At 41.8% G+C, this 19,126-nt stretch overlaps 1 protein-coding gene across 1 annotated transcript in view; it reads right to left on the minus strand.

The window, feature by feature from the left end:
* The window catches only part of flvcr2a (FLVCR heme transporter 2a), a 131,073-nt gene that overhangs the window by 55,919 nt on the left and 56,028 nt on the right, over positions 1–19,126 (minus strand). The window contains exons 4-5 of the mRNA XM_043700216.1: positions 16,313–16,380; positions 4,561–4,664 (exon numbers count right to left, since the gene is read on the minus strand). Coding sequence (XP_043556151.1) covers positions 4,561–4,664; positions 16,313–16,380 — 172 coding nt within the window. The remainder of the gene's footprint in view (positions 1–4,560; positions 4,665–16,312; positions 16,381–19,126) is intronic.

Here is a 19,126-nt window from a genome sequence, read left to right on the forward strand (position 1 = left end):
ACCTCCACTCCCGGCACCTTCCCCTGCAACCGCAAGAAATGCAAAACTTGCGCCCACACCTCCCCCCTCACTTCCCTCCAAGGCCCCAAGGGATCCTTCCATATCCGTCATAAATTTACCTGCACCTCCACACACATCATTTACTGCATCCGCTGCACCCGATGTGGCCTCCTCTATATTGGGGAGACAGGCTGCCTACTTGCGGAACTTTTCAGAGAACATCTCTGGGACACCCAGACCAACCAACCCAACCACCCCGTGGCTCAACACTTCAACTCCCCCTCCCATTCCACCAAGGACATGCAGGTCCTTGGACTCCTTTGAATGGCTTCTCCTCCTGCTTTTCTACCATAATCTTTGGTATGCCAAGGGTTGATCTTAGTCTCCTCCTACTTTCCCTCTCCATGTAGCCCCTTAGCCACAACATCCAAAGGCACAGTGTTAGTGTTCACATGTTCCCTGACAACATTCAGCTCTCTCTCACCACCGCCACTCTCAACTCTTCCACTGTTGCTAAATTATCAGACTGCTCATCCTGACATCCAATACTGGATAAACAAATTAAATATTGTGAACACCAACCTGTTGTTTTCAGACCTGCTCCGAGTTCCATTCCCTAGCAACTCACTTTATCCTTCTCCCTGCCAAGATTAACCCAGTCTGCAATCTGGATGTCACACCTTGTTTGATCCAGGGATGAATTTTGACTTCATACTTGTGCATCATGATACAGCTTATAAGTTTTAGAGGTACGGTCTTTTGTTTTAAAAAGTAAATGATAACTGAAAATTCAGTGGACAGAAAAAGCTGATAAATATCCAGAGGTTCACAAGGTAAACAAACGTAAGATAGTTACAATTCAAAATGTAATTTGTGTTTACTGGGCAAGGTCAGAGCGACAGCCATAAAATGGCAGGTCGCTTACTGAGCCAAAGAACTAGAAACATGACGTCTGCAGTTATATCAGCAAAGGATATGTGACTTATGTTGCTTTCCAAAATTAAAATTTCGCAATGAAAATTAGTTAAGTTACATTATCGCCTGGAAACAAGGTACGGGTGTCACGTTGCCGTGGAGATGATGGGAGTTTTGTGATTGCTCTATTTTGATCCTATCTCTGTGAATTCAGCTTGTGCATAGGCAGTAGACAAGACTGGCTGATATTTGGAAAGCAGTTAAGAGATTGTGACAGTTTTGGGTCATATGTAGTTTATGACCCATACAGAGTATGTGAAAATGTGGTGGAGTTAGGTTCAACTGAGGTATTGAATAGGGCATTAGATGGTTATTTGGGTATGCAGAGATATGAAGATAAGGCTGGTACTAGGCAATGGTGCTCTTTTAATGTGCCATTACAAATATTATGGGCCAAATTTTCTTTTGACATTTTCATTCTGTGGCATGTGGATGTCACTGTCTGGCCAGCATTTATTGCCCGTCCCTAGTTGCCCTTGAGAAGGTGGGGGTGAGCTGCAGTCCACCTGTTGTGAGTTGACCCACAATGTCCTGAGGGAGGGAATTCCAGAATTTCAGGTGGCCTCCTTCAGGCTGTAACTATTATTTGATGTTGTTATTTTGTTTTGTTCCTTTGTATTTGTTCTATGAACTAAATAGGAGCTTAGTAAAGTGGTTCCCATGGTCATTATCTCAGCAACTCATGTGTAAATGATCAGCATTTACTGAATTTATAAGGAAACAGAAATGAAAGCACAGCACCAAGAGGTGAGGCAGCAAATCAGAAAACCTTTGTAAAAATCTAACCCAACAGGTTAATGCACATTCTCTTTAGGAATCCTGAGGCAGCCATAGTTAGACACAATTTCTTCCCAACTGTTTGACCATTCTCCAAACATCCCCTTCCTAAATTACTAACCACAACTGCCTAATTACCCTCCCTCATATCTGATACTATTGCCCCTATTTACTGTATGATCATCTTTCTAAATAATTATTTACCCATTGTGCCAAATAAAGGTGAACAGAGTGTTGGTGAAAGATGCAAATTGGCAGTGCCATGCACTCAGCTCCATGGTGAAAATAAACAGGAGGCTGGGGTTTCTCAGCCACAACTGTAAATGGGTGTAACAACAGGAACAGTCACCCACGCCCACTGTCCTATCTGCTCTGACTCAGTTGGTGGCACTTTCATGTTTAAGTCAAAGGTTTGTGAATTTGAGGGGTACTCTAATCTTGAACAAAGCTCCAATTTCAGTACTGAGGAAGTGGAATACTTGGTGCCAAGTGTGTTAAGCTCCACGTTCTGAAGAGACATTAAATGAAGCTTTTCAGGCTGATGCAAAAAATCCCACGATATTATTTGATTGGAACAGGCAATGGAACTATCCCAGACCCTTGGCCAATCTTTACTGACAAATTGTCTGGACATTACCATAGTACTGACTGAAGGAAGTTACTACATTAGTGACCACATGCAAAAACCCTTCCTCAATTGTCAGAGGAACCTCGATTATCCGGCATTCGATTAACCAAATTTCAGAATATCTGAACAAGATCGCAAGGTCCCGATGCTGGGGCGAAATGATATTATCCACCATTCAATTAATCGAACAAAATACTCCCCGCCTGTGTCCTTCAGATAATCGAGGTTCCTCTGTACTTAAATGCAAGACATTCTTTATTTCTCCTTTTCTGCTGAGAGATGAGAATGGACAGGGACAAACAAGCTGCTGAAAAGCTCAGTGAGTCCCTATGCTCTAGGTTGCTAAATTTACCAATGGAAAACTGAAGGAATGATGCTCATATAGTTCTGGTGATGAGGGAGTAAAGAAATGCCTATCAGAATATGGCAAGCAGCTGAGTATCAGTGAACAGGTTTCTGAATTTACAGACAGTTAATTATTTTCTTTTCCAGACACAAGCCAAAATAACAAATGGATTCCGGACTATAACTCCAACCTTCAGAAGGGTTTCAGATACTTACACGTTATTTGCAGTTAAATTGGAGAGGTTGTTTGGAACACATTTCTTCCCAAGTGCAGCAAAGAGACAAACAGGGTTGGAAACAAAATGCACACAATACAGATCAGCAGTGTATATCCTCAGATTACAAATTACTTCATTCAAAAGTTGAACATTCTAGACTTCACAATTATTTGCACAACCAATAGAAAGCAAACCATATGTAACCCCTTATGCACAAAGGCAGCTTTGACACATACAGCTACAAAGGTTTGCGAAAGGGTTCTCGATGACCACAGCTTTTATAGTGAGTACATTAAATCACTTCATAATAAAACAGGTGGCACAATGACTTAAATCTAAACAATTCTCACTTGTCCAGGATAGCAGGGCTAACATTTCAGTTTCCCCAGAAATTAGCATGGGGACTGCAGAGAGCAATTAGCCCTTATCCAATCATGATGCTGCACCCAACATGCAAACGTAATGCTGCCTGCAAATTTATCTGACTGTAGCATGCAGCCCAGTGCTGAAGAGGTGAAAGAAGAGTTAATGAGCAGGACAAACCTTGAAAAAGTGGCTCAAAGAGCTAAAGAGTACGTTCCAAGGTTCTCTGAGGTGATACTAGAAGTCTTGGTGCAGGAAATACTCAAGAAGAGAGAGTTCCTCTTCCCTCAGGGAGCCAGAAGGCTTTGCAGGTAGATGTTAAGAAAGTGATGGGAGTGGGAAGAGTTTGAGAGTAACAGGGACACTTTTCATACCATAAATGGGGCCTGTCACGCACATCGCGTGACAAGGAACATGTTGGGAATTGCTACATGACTGCTTTAATCTTTAGTTCAGCCAGATTTTTCCCATCTTCATTGGTTTCCAATTTTGAACAGCAAATAAAATAGTTTAAAAGCACACAATCTTAACAAGTTATAATAAGCTAGTTACACTGGTCAACTGTTAACAATTTCAAAATTCCAGACAGGCAGATAAAAACAAGCAATAATTCGAACAAAAATTCATAAAATGAATCTGTCTCCACAAGAAAAAAAAGACAGATAGTACCACCTTGACAAAGTGCCACCTTAGATTATCCATAATGCTGTAAAATAATCAAACAGTATTCAACAACCGAGGGAAGAATTGCTACAAATTAGTCTCACTGGTTGCCATGTATTTTCTTCCATGAATTGGGGGTTCTTCGTACAAACTGAGCAAGAGACAGGAAGTGAGCTGTTGATGAAAGGTACAAATAACCCTACCCTTGGGAAGTACTTCACCATTATACAACAACAACTCTGGGCAATCTGAAGCAAACTCAGTTGAAAACAGTTGACAATTCAGTGATAACCCTCCCAGAATTAAACTCCAGCTTCAATCATTCCTTCATGATATTACATCTCCTGCTTCTTATGCCTGCAGTCAGAATACTCTGTACAAACTGATAAAGGGGATTTGGACTTTTCCACATAAGATTGGATGAATCATGTGGATTCATTATTACTGTACATGTTTTATAATATCAGTTAAGTAGTCACATAGGATTTTATTTTCCCTCTGCTAAACTATAGTACCTAGAACATCGAAAAATAGTTTTGAGAAAGGGAAGTCAATGGCCAATTTTGGCAGCAGTTTGAAGTTAGCTCTTACTTGTATGTTCGGGTTTTGTCCAACCAGATTCCGCAGATAATGGAACCAACCATTCCAGCAACCACAATAGTGAGCCCAATCCTCCCAGCATTCAATTCTTCACCCTGAGAGAAAGCAGAAAATAATCAGCAGGTTCCCCAAAGTTGACAGTGGTACCATTCTTCTCTGGTCTGCACTTGTACTCATACTGTAGGTCATCAACACTGAATCTAAAATCAGCTTTCTATTAAACAGGGTGCATTTAAAAATAAAACCATTAGATTTCTGGATTATTTCTGTCGTCAGTAGTCCTTGTTGCTGATAGCTGATTTCTTCAGATTCTAATATACTAGGTTAGATCTCTTCAAGGCAAAAGTGGATTAGCATCTTGAAGAGAGTACATTATCTGATGTAATCTGAGGGTGGACGCTAGGAAATTGTTTCCGTTAGGCGAGGAGACTAGGACCTGTGGACACAGCCTTAGAATTAGAGGGGGTAAATTCAGAACAGAAATGCGGAGACATTTCTTCAGCCAGAGAGTGGTGGGCCTGTGGAGTTCATTGCCGCAGAGTGCAGTGGAGGCCGGGACGCTAAATGTCTTCAAGGCAGAAATTGATAAATTCTTGATGTCACAAGGAATTAAGGGCTACGGGGAGAATGCGGGTAAGTGGAGTTGAAATTCCCATCAGCCATGATTGAATGGCGGAGTGGACTCGATGGGTCGAATGGCCTTACTTCCGCTCCTATGTCTTATGGTCTTATGGTCTTAACAACTAGGACAGTTGCCTGGAAATTTCCTAAGGGCAGGATTTTTTGGCTGTGATGTTACCTGCTCCATTACCCATTCTTGTTGAACTCATTCTTGTTCATTCCCACAGCCATTTACCATTCAGTGGGCTCAAGGTGAGACCTCCACCCCCATTTGGGATGTAATCCTGGAAGATGGATATTTCTGGACAAGGGGGGGCCTCTGATATGCAAAAGGCCCGCTTCCATAGCACTAGCCTAGGCAGCTAAAACTGACAGGGAGAAAGTGAGGACTGCAGATGCTGGAGATCAGTGTCAAGAGTGTGGCGCTAGAAAAGCACAGCAGGTCAGGCAGCATCGAGGAGCAGGAGAATCGATGTGTCGGGCATAGGCATTCCTGATGAAGGGTATATGCCCGAAACGTCGATTGTCCTGCTCCTCAGATGCTGCCTGACTTGCTCTGCTTTTCAAGCACCACATTCTCTGGGCTAAAACTGACAGGCCTCGCCTAGCTGCAGCTAAAGTAGTGATGGAACAGGATGAGGGAACCGGCCATTAATTGGTCACTTAAGGACCTCAGTTAGCCCAGGGCTGGATGGGTTGCCAATGTATCCCTCACCCTTCATTTGGGAGGTAGGCCCAGGACAGGCAGGTAGAGTGTAGACAGAACATGCTACATCTTAATAGCACCGTGTTAAAATCTGTAGCCAGAGAATCATAAATTTCTGCCCAATGGTTCATACCATCAACATTTAAACAGTTAGGTTCGGGAGGAATTGACTCACATTTCGTACCTTTGTTCTTGTGGCTTGCTAAGAGGGCAGGTTCAAAATACTTCCAAAATACAAATAAAACCACAAAGTTTATAACCAGTCACAAATGCCTCAAACTCAAACTGCACAAGTAAGGACTCAATCAAGTCAATAAATAGAGAAATACAAAACAGGCCAGCAAAGTATTTACAACCTTTCCTAGTCCATTACTTCAAACCCAGATCATCGTCCCTAAATGACCAATGAGATGGTTCCATGTCCTTAACTGGCAACTGGACAAGCAAGTGGACAGGTTTATGGTATAGATTTACATCGATGAGACTGAGGTTGGCCAACCGGGCAAAGTAAAATTCAATGTGACAATGTTGTGGTGAAACAGAATTCAACACACTGACATAGTGCAAACTATCAATTTCAGCTATCTATTCATGGACAGGCAGCAGCAGAATCTAATCCCTGCTCACAAAAAAGGAAGAAAACTTTGTGAACAGTTATCACAGACTCCAGTCATGATCATCCCAACTGCCAATTTTGAGAATGAGGATGAGGAGCAGGTGCCCATTCCACCTCTCAACAGGGACAGTATGTGAGAAGAGACCAGCACAAGAGAAAGTACACTCAAAAGAGTTTTACTCTTTAAATAAGAAAGCATAGAGGTACCGATCTCTGTTTGTTGTGAGCAGGCTTTCTGTGCATTGAATCTTACTGAACAGAAGATGGCCATTTGGTCCATTGTGTCTGTTGTGCCCTGTATCAACATACTATGCTAAAATTGGATCTTTATGCAGATAAACAACACTGTTCAGTTCCAGGTCACTTAGGCTGATCAAATTGAACAGTTTCACTTGCCCCAGAATGCCTGAAGAACACCTCCTACAGCTGGCAGGTTGCACAGACCATTTACTCTCCTCTCCTTTAAAATATTGTGATCACTTACTGCTAAGGAAACAATCAGGACACAGCACAGAAATAAACACACAAATCTTCTTCATTTTTAAATAAAAGCATTGGGATACAGCACAGAAATAAATACATGTAATTACTAGGGAAAAGCACTGAAGACAGTTTTTAAACTAATAACATTATAATGGGTTCCTCAATTTTCTCACTGGGTTAAATAACTCAGTTATGGGCAAATAAACAAGTATCTCTCAGAAAGGGATCAATGACAGATGATACTGGAGAAACATGGAAAGTATGTTTTCGAGATTTCAAGTCTATACAAAAAGACACTAGCTTGTTGTGAAATATTATTGCTTTTCCTGATTTTCAGGCAGAGTCAGATATATCTCCTGTAGGAAACAGGCATTATCATCATTAGACAACTGAGTGGCATCATTAAGTCTGGCACCTTTGTCATGTCAACTTGTACAGACCACTGCCCTCCACCAGAAGCTCAGATCTGTTGTTGACCATTTCTGGTGATATGTAGAATCAGTGTGTGTGGTTATGTTAATAAACGGGCAATCCAGAGATTTGGGATAGTAATCTAGAAAATTGAGTTCAAAATCCACTATGGTAGTTACAAGACTTGAATTCTCATTACGAAAAACTGGGGTTAGTAACTGTCTTAGGCTGGTGTATTGTCATAAAATTCCAATGGGTTCACCAGGGTGTTTAAGGAAAGAATCCTGCTGTCCTTACTCAGCTGGTGTTTAATTGTTCTCTGAAGTGACCCGAAATGACACCATTTTTATATGAAACCCACTGGTAACAGTTCAAGAAGACAACACACCTCTGGCTTGAGGGCAACCAATGACAGGGCAAATAATTCAGTGAAGGGGCCACATTCCCAGAGGAAAGATGCTCAGCAGCAATCAACCTGAGCTAGGCAGATCTCTCCAAGACATTTCTGTGTCATTCACATTAGACTTCCCACTTGAATAGATGTGAAAGTACTGTTGGCCCAGCAGTGTTGCTTCTTTATGCTCCAGATCAAAATAATACTTTGCCTTTAAAGGGAGGCCTTTAACAGATGCATCACTCCATCTTCCACCTTAAACTGGGAGGCCCACTGGGAACATGCTCAGCACTGACATATTTGTTTGTTCTTGCAATGGGATATGGGTGGTGCTAGCAAGGTCAGTATTTGCTCCTCATCCCTAAATGAGCTGCCCATTTTAATCCCAGTCACCAGTACCTGATTCATACCCTCACAGGTGCCTTTGATCCAGCTTCCTTTTAAATGAGTTTAGGATTCCTGAATCAACGACCAAACTGGCCAGTGAATTCCAAATATTATCCACATTACGGATGAAACATTTTTTTCTCTAATCCTACTACCTATCACCTTAAACCTGTATATCCCAGTAATTGGTCTCTCTACTAGGGGAAGCAAATCATCCCTGTGCAAGCTGTGCAAGCCCCTCATTATTTTGTACACCTTGATTAATCACATCTCACACTCCTCTATTTCTAAGCAAAATAACTCTAGCCTACCCAATTTTTCCTCATAGCTGCCATTTTCAAAACCTGGCAACACTTTTGTAAATTTCCTCTGTATTCTCTCCAGAGAAACTATATCCTTCCTGTAATGTGGTGGGCAGAACTGTATGCAATACTCCAACTAGTATCTAATATACATCCAGCATTATATCACTGCTCTTATATTCATTGCCTCTCCCGATGAAGGAGAGTAACCCATATGCCACCTTTACCAACCTGAAACTGGGTGGATCTCTTGAGGTCACTTCAGAGGGCAATTGAGAGTCAACCACATTGCTGTTTGTCTGGAGTCACAGCTTGACCAGACCTGGTAGGGACAATAGATTTCCTCCCTTCAAGGACTTGGTGATCCAAATGGGAATATACAACAATCAGAAACTAGAGCTCCATTAGACTGGCTTTTATTTCCTGATTTTACTGGCTTTAGATGTCATCAAGGTGGGATTGGAACCCATGTCTCTATCCATTACCCTGGGCTTTTGGATTGACCATACCACTAATATACCACTACACTGGCATTTCCAGATTGAGACCTACTAGGATTATGTCCAACACTGGCTGCAAATCCAAATACTCCCATGTTTCAGGTTAAGGTCAGAGTCCTCTCATCACTCATCACTAGGTTCGAGGGCTGTGCATGAGCATACTGTATTTCACGTGAAATGAGGCACTGAATAATTGTTCCTGTTGATTAGAAAGCCTGAGAGTCTGAATTTATAGACCTTACAGTTGGACCGTAAAATTGCTCTAAATTATTCTTTTGATTAATTTTGAGTTTTAAACAAAAATCAATAAAGTGCAAGGAACTGTCATTGAGGCAAAGAGCTATTTGCTCAGAAATGGAAAGGGAAGATTGTGAGGATATCTCACACAGTAAAAATGCTGTCCTCATATTTTCCCTAGTGTGACATGGACCTACTCCTGTGGTATACCAAAGTGAACTAGGATGAAGAATTATAATTTACTCACATCAGAAAATATCTTAATAAAAAACTTATAGCCCCTTTAAAATGCGGTCAAGAGCACTCTGCCTTGTATTAAACCCTATACTATCATTGACAGAACATTTAAGCAAACTCTGCTTCATGTGGACAATTGAGTTTGTGATTCATTCTGGATTGAGTAACTAGCCCCTTATAAATGTTATCATTTAAAATGAATGTGAATTTAATGAACCATTGCATCACTTCCTACCAGCACTCTTCCAGCTGCGTTGTGCGTCTGTAGAAACCAACACAGTAGTACTGTACTCCAGCTACCCGGCATCCGCTGTAAGAATCTGTTTGCTGAGTAAGATGACACTATCATTTTGTACAATATATGGATGTCCCAAATAGGCACTCAGGAGTTTGCAGTATAAATTGTAGTCACATCAATTCAATGAAAATAATGAAGTTACATTTCTTTTACAGGATTCTACGTGTGCCAAATCTCTGGCTATGACAGTGTGTAACAATAGGCTGCAGCACCTACCAATACTGCTTTGCAAGCAGCTGGCAAAAGGTGCACGAAAGGCCAGGACTCGCCCTTGGATTTCCTTCCATCCGTATAGGGAAGCACCTTGTATCCACTCTGTATCTCCTCTGGATTGAACAATCAAGGTGGAGAAATTAGTGGAAAACATAGGTGCAAGCTACAATCCTTTCATTTCACAGCACAGCACACAGATACATCAACATGTCTAAGAGTGCTGCACAATCAATTCTGTTTTCTACATTGAACAGCTAGGGTTGGTGGAAAGCTCTTGGAGAAAAGAAAATTGATCACCAAAGCGAAGGACACAAGAGTTTGCCCTGCAGACCCATTCGAAAAATACATAAAATAAATTATCTTTAACAGGCATTCTACTTTTTCTATAAACCGTGGAAGACGCAACAGAAGAGCTGAAACTGTAATAAAACATTTACATAGATGTTAATTAAAATAGTTACACATTTCCATGTGTACAGAGCAACCTTGAAACATCATACATACCTTCGACTGACTTGCTATTGCAGATATATATGATATTCTTAAACATGTACATTTTCAAAAGTCAAAAATATATTTTTGTATTACTTCTAATAATCAGAATACTCTGTTTACAGATAATAATACTGCATACAACATCACATATAGCACCACAATCTGCCAAACACCAGGACTGATGGATAAGGGAGATACTCAAGTTTAAAATCCTTTTCCCTCTCAATGCCAGACATACGTGCACACACCGCACGCAGCCAGGTGGCAAGCACTGCCGAGCAGTGTTGTGGCCTCTTGAGACACATCCTAAGCTCTTGCTCAAAATGATACCTCGATGTCTTTTGGCAGGAGATTCAAAGCGCTAGGCCAGAATTTACTGTCCATCCCTAATTGCCCAGAGGGCAGTTCAGAGTTAACCACATTGCTGTGGATCTGGAGTTACAGGCAGGTTTCTGACAGATGACAACAGTTTCACAGTCATCATTAGATTCTTAGTATTTACAAGATAATGCATGGCTGAGAAAGAGTGTAAAATGGGAGGTTGTTTCCGTTACGTGGGGAGTCTAGGACCTGTGGGCACAGTCTTAAAACTAGAGGGGGTCAATTTAGAATGGAAATGAGGAGACATTTCTTCAGCCAGAGAGTGGTGGGCCTGTGGAATTCATTGCCACGGAGCGCAGTAGAGGCTGGGACATTGGGTGTCTTCAAGGCAGAGATTGCTAAATTCTTGATCTCACAAGGAATTAAGGACTACAGGGAGAGTATGGGTAGGTGGAATTGAAATGCCCATCAGCCATGATTAAATGGCAGAGTGGACTCAATGGGCCGAATGGCCTTGCTTACACTCCTATGCCTTATGGTCTTAATCTCAGATTGTTATTAAATTCAAATTCCACTGTTTGCTGTGGCAGGATTTGAACCCAGGTCCCCAGAGTCTCTGGACTAAAGGTCTAGAGATAATACCACTCAGAAGTGACAGTCTGAGTAGCACATGGCACTGACCAGATTTCAGTGGTAACAACTGGGACTTGCTGGATTGTTTTTCCCTCAACAATTTTGCTTATGAATTTCCTGTTGCAAATCAAAATCAATGGAAGTTGCAAGATCAAAGTAACACTGGGCTCACAAAGTCAGAAAGCATCCACTTCCCATCACCAAAAAAAAGAGAACTAATGTGTTTGGTACGCTGTTTGTAACAGATGCTAACACCATCACAGTGTGGTTCAGCAATAATTGAAATAACCATACACCAATTAGTACATGATTTGGAGATGCCGGTGTTGGACTGGGGTGTACAAAGTTAAAAATCACACAACACCAGGTTATAGTCCAACAGGTTTAATTGAAAGCACACCCTAGCTTTCGGAGCGACGCTCCTTCATCAGGTGATTGGACAATCACCTGATGAAGGAGCGTCACTCCGAAAGCTAGTGCTTCCAATTAAACCTGTTGGACTATAACCTGGTGTTGTGTGATTTTTAACCAATTAGTACAGGTCAATTTACAGCCGACAGGAATGGGAACAGGTCATTCAGCCCATGCAGACTGCGTCACCATTTTAGATCACGGTTAGTCATCTCTTTGCTATCAGTTTCTCACACTATTTTCATATTCCTTAATGTCATTAGTCTTATAAAACCTATCAATTTCTGTTTTGAACTTTATCAATGATTGAGCTAGCACAGTCCTCTGTGACAGAAATTCCAAAGAATCACTACTTTCTGAGTCATGTTATCTGGAAGATGTCAGGAAGGACAAAAGTATTGAGAGTGACAATGCAATTGATTGATCAGATCAAAATAGTAATCAGGGTTGGAATGGAAGTGTGGTGTTCTTCACTGGAGCTTAAATAGACAAGTCAGGATGAACTTTACAGTAGACAAAAACTGAGACCTAAAATAACCAGCTCGAGGTTAACATTAACTATAGAGCGAAGAACGATTCCAACGTAAGCCCCTGGTGATTACGTGGTAAAGGAATGTGGAAAGTACAGAACCATTTATTTGGGATCAGTCACTAGGAAAATCCGCAGAGTGAGTTTCTTTCGGAACCAAAGTACTAGCAGGATAAAGTCTGCTTTGTTAAACACCCCATTCTTGTTCCATTGTATTCAAAGGCAGAAGAACTACATGAATCCTCATTTATCATTAAAAGATCAGAACTGACTATTGGCTGACCCGCAGTGCAGCACAGAGTCCAATTTCACTCTATCAGTACAGGACAGTTATTGATAGCAGAAGTGGCAATGCAGCTGTAGGCTTTTGTCTTTAACCACATGACTTTGTAGTTATTACTAAACAAAATATATTTTCAATGGTTATGACAAGAGATTTGTCGAAGTCCAATGCAGCCCAAACTGGAAAGCTGACAGACCACTGATCCAAACAGAGGGAACTTCACTGAGAATCTGCCAGAACATACAAACCCCTCACTGTGGTCCTTGTCTCAGTTGGCAGTAGTTCTTCCTGTTCTCAACACACCAAGATATAACATTCACCACCAACACTGCATTAATTTATGTTTCTAGTTAGGTGCATGTCCTTAACTTAGTGTGGTCATGATTTGGGTCTCTAAAATGACATATATATTTGGGGCAATCCAATGAAGACATTGCTTATTTACAGAAGCTAATTAATCTGGTTACACCCTTAAATACCAGGTGATTTGATATCCATCAGGGTTATAGAAAATGTTAGTACTGGCTCAAAATTAGCACTTTCTGGATTCAAAGTTTGAAAATTTATGAACACTTGAGGGTTTCATGAGAGTATGTGCCACCCACAGGGTGAGATCCTTGTAGGTGGATGTAAAGAGTCAAAACATAAAGAATGGTATTATACTTAAAGCAATATGCCAAAACAGATAATCTGGTTATAATCTCATTGTTGTTTTTGAGAGTTTGCTGTGCCCGAATCAGGTGGGGTTATTCCAACATTACAACACTGACTACGCTTTGAAACCTACTTCATTGGCTGTGAATTGTTTCCATGGTGGTTACTCACTATTAGCGAATGGGTGTTATTTGAGGTCCATGTTGATGAACCTTTCATCAGTTTAATGATAATCTGAAGAAGACTGAAAGACAGTAATAGGCCAGTTTTGATTTATATTGTGTCATGTGGGAGGACACTTCTGGACAATTTCAATCTCATTGAACAATTGCCAGTTTCATAGTGAAATTGCACTGGAACAGCTGTGGCCTTTTCTGATAGACAAGGTCTTTGCTTAAAGCTGGAATGGTGTGATAGCAGCCTGCTGTGCTTTTCCAGCACCACTCTGATCTAAACTCTATTTACTGTCAGCCCAGAACCCAGCTGGAGGTTCAGGTGATACTTGACAGAATTCCTGAAAATTCTCAGTCTTATCCATGACTTTCACCTTCATAAACACCAAAGCCTTTGAACATGGATGACTTCAGGCATTATTCACAGCTAGCAGGGTTGGTTGTCCAAAGGACTGATATTCAAATTGATTTCTTGGAATCAGTCCACTACAACAACTGAGGGAATAGAAACTTGACTGACCAAATTCAAACACAATTCCACAAAAACCACCCAGTTTCCAAAGGTAGTGAAATGTCATATTAAAACTCTACTGAAATTTTACAAAATGACTTGTAAAAGAAGAAACAAAGCAATGGCTGAGGCATGATTCTTGATGTGTTAACAATCGAACTGCTGTCAACCAATGATGGAAAAGAAGTGTGTTTCCAGGGCGAGCTAATGTACACATGTGCTTGAAAGAAAGATGGGACGTCATGCCTGACAAATCTGTTAGAATTCTTTGAGGACGTAACAACCAAGTTAGGCAAAGGAGAGCTGATGGACATGATCTATCTGGATTTCCAGAAGGCCTTTGATAAGATGCTACACAGGAGGCTGCTAAATAAGATAAGAGTCGAAGGTGTTAGGAGCAAGGTACTGGCACGGATAGAGGATTGGCCGACTGGCAAGAGGCAGACAGTAGGGATAAAAGGATCTTTCTCAGGGTGGCAACCAGTAACTAGTGGAGTTCAGCAGGGGTCAGTGTTGTGACCACGACTATTCATGTTACTTGTTAACAGAAGAAGGTATTGAGGGGATTGTTGCTGAATTTGCAGATGACACAGAGATAACGCGGAGGGACAGTTAGTATTGAGGTAGCAGGGAAGCTGCAGAAGGACTTGGACATGCAAGGAGAGTGGGTAAAGAAGTGGCAGATGGATTACAATGTGGGAAAATGTGAGAATATGCACTTTGGTAGTCAGAATAGAGGCATAGACTGTTTTCTAAATGGGGAAAGGCTTTGGAAATCTAAAGCACAAAGGCACTTGAGAGTCCGAGTTCAGGATTCTCTTCAGCTTAACATGCAGGTTCAGTTGGCTGTGAGGAAGGCAATGTCATGTGAGCATTCATTTCAAGAGAGCTAGAATACAAGAGAGCAAGATGTACAGTTAAGCAGTATAAGGCTCTGGTCAGACTGCATTTGGAATATTGGGAGCAGTTTTGGGCCCCATATCTAAGGAAGAATATGCTGGCATTGGGGGGTGTCCAGAAGGGGTTTACAAGAATGATCCTGGAGTTGAAGGGTTTGTCATATGAGGAGTGGTTGAGGACTCTGGATATGTACTAGATGGAGTTAATAAGAATGAGGGGTGATCTGATTGAAGCTTACAGAATACTGAGAGGTCTGGATAGAGTGGACATAGAGAAGACTGCTACACTAGTAGGAACAAGTAGGACCGAAGGGTATAGTCTCAGGGTGAAGGGATGATGCTTTAGAACTGGGATAAAGAGGAATTTCTTCAGCCAGAGGGTGATAACTCTGTGGAACTCATTGCTTCAGAGGACTGTGAAGGCCAAGTCACTGAGTGTATTTAAGACAGAAATAGATAGGTTCTTGATTAGTTAGGGGACCAAGGATTACAGGGAGAAGGCAAGAGAATGGGATTGAGAAACATATCAGTCATGGTTAAATGGCAGAGCAGGCTCAATGGGCTGAATGGCCTAATGGCACTAATGTATCTTCTGGTCGTATGGTCTTTCCTTGTTTGGGACATGTGCTTCTCTGACAAGACCAGCAGGTATTGCCCAGCCTTTGAACTGTCCAGCTTGCCAGTGACATTCATGAAGGAGCAGCCGTTTTCCCCGTGTCGGCAGTTTACCACTGCAACAGTTTCAGTAAGTGATAGGAAGTCTTAGAATACTGATCCCATTCAAGATTGATTTTGCATATTGAGGAACACTATTTTAAAATGAAGAATGACATTGTGTAACAACTATTAAATATAAAATCTGAAAAATAATTCCATTTATGCAATAAGCAACTCATATTTGAGAGTCGGGTACTCTTCAGGATAGTATCATAATTCAATGCTGAATGGGCAGAAAATCCCATGTCAGGACCCAGTTGGGACCTGGGTTTTCTGTTACTTTTTTATTTCTCTATCCCCCACTATCTCGGATTCAAACATTTCTGTTTATATTGTGTGTGACGGGGTATCATTTCCAAGACAGAACTACAAGCAGTTTATGCCAATAATCTTCATGTAGCCTTTATTGTATTCTAAATCATTGCTTCAATGAAAGGGAGCTCACACTCTGGAGTTTATGATCAACTCATTTCCCTCACTATTTTCCCAATCCAAAGGCACTCAGTTCACCAGGCAGCACCCTCCACTGACAGAAATGACCAGACTGTAGGATGAGTGAGCCTCAGGACCCTGCTTCACAACCACCTGAATGCCTGTACTGGATATTTGGCATATGAGGTTGAAAAATACTCTTTAATTATAGTTACGATTCCTCCTGGCATTGAGCCACTATCTGAGTAAGAAAAAGCCCATGAGAGGACAGGGTACATACTGGGTAATGTGTCAGCACCATCTTGTTCAGAAGCGTTGAAACTGCATAATAGGAACCTGTGTTAATTCCTGTGGAGAAAAAAAAATGAAAAAAGTTTTCTCCGCACTTTGTTAAAATTAAATAACTTCTTCTTGGCTGGTCAGAACTTAACAACTAATCCAGGAGCTCAAGCACAATGTTTTAGGGTAAGGGATAGCAGACTTCGAACAGATGCCTGGGTTTCCTCCGAGTGCTCTGGTTTCCTCCCACAGTCCCAAGATGTGCATTGGCCAGGGGAAAAGCAAGGTTATGGGGACAGTGTCGAGGGGTTTCTGGTGGGATGCTCTTTGGAGGGTCAGTGTATATTTGATAAGCAGAAAGGCCACCTTCTACACTATAGGGATTGTATGATTGTATGAAAAATGAGGAGAAATTACTTCTCTCAAAAGTGTGCATACCTGGACTTTCTTAAAGAGGTGGGGGATAGTCAAATTCAACTCAAAAATAAAAAAAATTGGAATTAATATCTAGTCTATTGTTGTCAATAGTTGTAAAAATCCACCTGGTTCACCCAGTTTGGCCTCACATGACTCCAGAATCTCAGAAACATGCTTACTCTGAACTGTCCTCTAAAATAGCCTGAAGAGCTACAGACTTCAAGAACACCGAGGGATGGGCAGTAACTGCTGTTATTGTCAGTGAGCACACTTCTCAAACAAAGAAAGGAATGAACAGACCACTGCACTCCAGTTATGAAAGTAGAGTGAAGAAATTGGGACTGATCATCTTGATACCTTCTGAAGTGAATCAAATTGGCTGGAGACTGGTATCTTTGATGATGAGAATGATGGGGGGAGACCAAGATGGATCAGCCACTTGGCACTTATGGCTGAAGATTGCTACAAATACTTCAGCCTTGACTTTTGCACAGATGTGCTGGGCTCTTCCATCATTGAGGATGGAGATATTTATGGAATCTCCTCTCGTGAGTTGTTTAATTGTTCACCACCTTTTATGACTGGACTGCAGAGCTTAGATATGATCTACTGGTTGTGTCATCGCTTAGCTCTATCTATCACTGGCTGTCTATGTTGTTTGGCACATGATAACAAGAAACGATTGGAGGTGTTGGATACTGCTAAGGTTATGGGCCCTGACAATATTCTGGCAATAGTACTGGAGACTTGTGCACCAGATCTTTCCCCAAGCCAAGCTGTTCCAGTTCAGTGACTACATTGGCATCTCCCAATGTGGAAAATTGTCCAAGTACATCCCTGTACAGAAAAGGCAGGACAAATCCAAGCCAGCCAATTACTGCCCCATCAGTCTGCTCTCTATCATCAGTAAAGTGATGGAAGGTGTCATCAACAGTGCTATCAAGCAGCACCTGCTCAGCTATAACCTGCTCAGTGACCCCCAGTTTGGTTCCACCAGTGCCACTCAGCTCCTGACCTCATTACAGCCTTGATTCAAACATGGACAAAAGAGCTGATTTCCATAGGGAGTGACAGGTCTCCACATTGAGGCTGCAGTTGATTGAGTGTGACATCAAGGGGTTCTGGGAAAACTGGAAGCAATGAATTTAACCATCATGTTTGACATTCAATGACATTATCTTCACTGAATTGGCCACTAACAATACCCTGGGTGTTCCTATTGAGCAGAAAATGAACCGGATTAGTGTATGTGGCTACAAGAAGGTTGGAGATGCATTAATCAGGCAAGGAGTATTCCATCACACTCCTGCCCTGTGCCTTGTAGATCATGAACAGCCACAGTTCTTTCAGCAATTTTCCCCTTGAAGATCATGGACAGATTTTGGGGAGTCACGTGTTGACACACTTGCTGCAAGATTCCGAACCTCTGACCTAATCTTGTAGATGGCGGTGGTTAGATTGTCTCTTATTGATGATGGGCATAGCCTGGTATTTGTGTGGTGTGAATGTTACTTGCCAATTGTCAGTCCAAGCCTGGATATTGTTCAAATCTTGCAGCATTTGAACATGGACTGCTTCAGTATCTGAGGAGTCATGAATGGTGCTGACCATTATGCAATCATCAGCGAACATCCCCATTTCTGACCTTATGATGGAGGGAAGGTCATTGATGAAGCAGCTGAAGGTGGTTGGCCTAGGACACTACTCTGAGGAACTCCTGCAGAGATGTCCTGGAATTGAGATGACTTGACTTCCAACAACTACAACCACCTTCCTATGTGTTAGGTAACCAGCAGAGAGTTTATTGCTGACTCTCATTGACTCCGGTTTTGCTAAGGCCCCCTTGATGCCACGTTCAGTCAAATGAGACATTTCAAAAGTTTAAGTTATGAAGAAAGTTGAAAGAGTTCAGGAATCAGAAGCTGAAAGGTTATGCCTTAACCTACACATTTACCTGAAATACAAAAAGAGAGCTGGAGTTTCAAAGCTAGCTAATTACCATTGCCATCTAGATATTAGGCTCATAAGATTAATCTTGCAATGGTCAAAGAATCATAAAGCAGCATGGAAACAGACTTTTCGGTCCAACCAGATCACGCCAGTCCCAAACTAAACTATTCCCACTTGTCTGCTCCTGGCCTATATCCCTCCAAGACCAGAGTGGTGCTGGAAATGCACAGCAGGTCAGGCAGCATCCGAGAAGCAGGAAAATCGACGTTTCAGGCAGGAGCCCTTCATCAGGAATGAGGAATGAGGAATGATGAAGGGCTCCTGCCCGAAACATCGATTTTCCTGCTCCTCGGATGCTGCCTGACCTGCTGTGCATTTCCAGCACCACACTCTTGACTCCAGCATCTGCAGTCCTCACTTTTACCATACCCTCCAAACCTTTCCTATT

This window comes from Chiloscyllium plagiosum, chromosome 12, assembly GCF_004010195.1.
Source record: "Chiloscyllium plagiosum isolate BGI_BamShark_2017 chromosome 12, ASM401019v2, whole genome shotgun sequence".
In the NCBI taxonomy this organism is placed as follows: Eukaryota; Metazoa; Chordata; class Chondrichthyes; order Orectolobiformes; family Hemiscylliidae; genus Chiloscyllium; species Chiloscyllium plagiosum.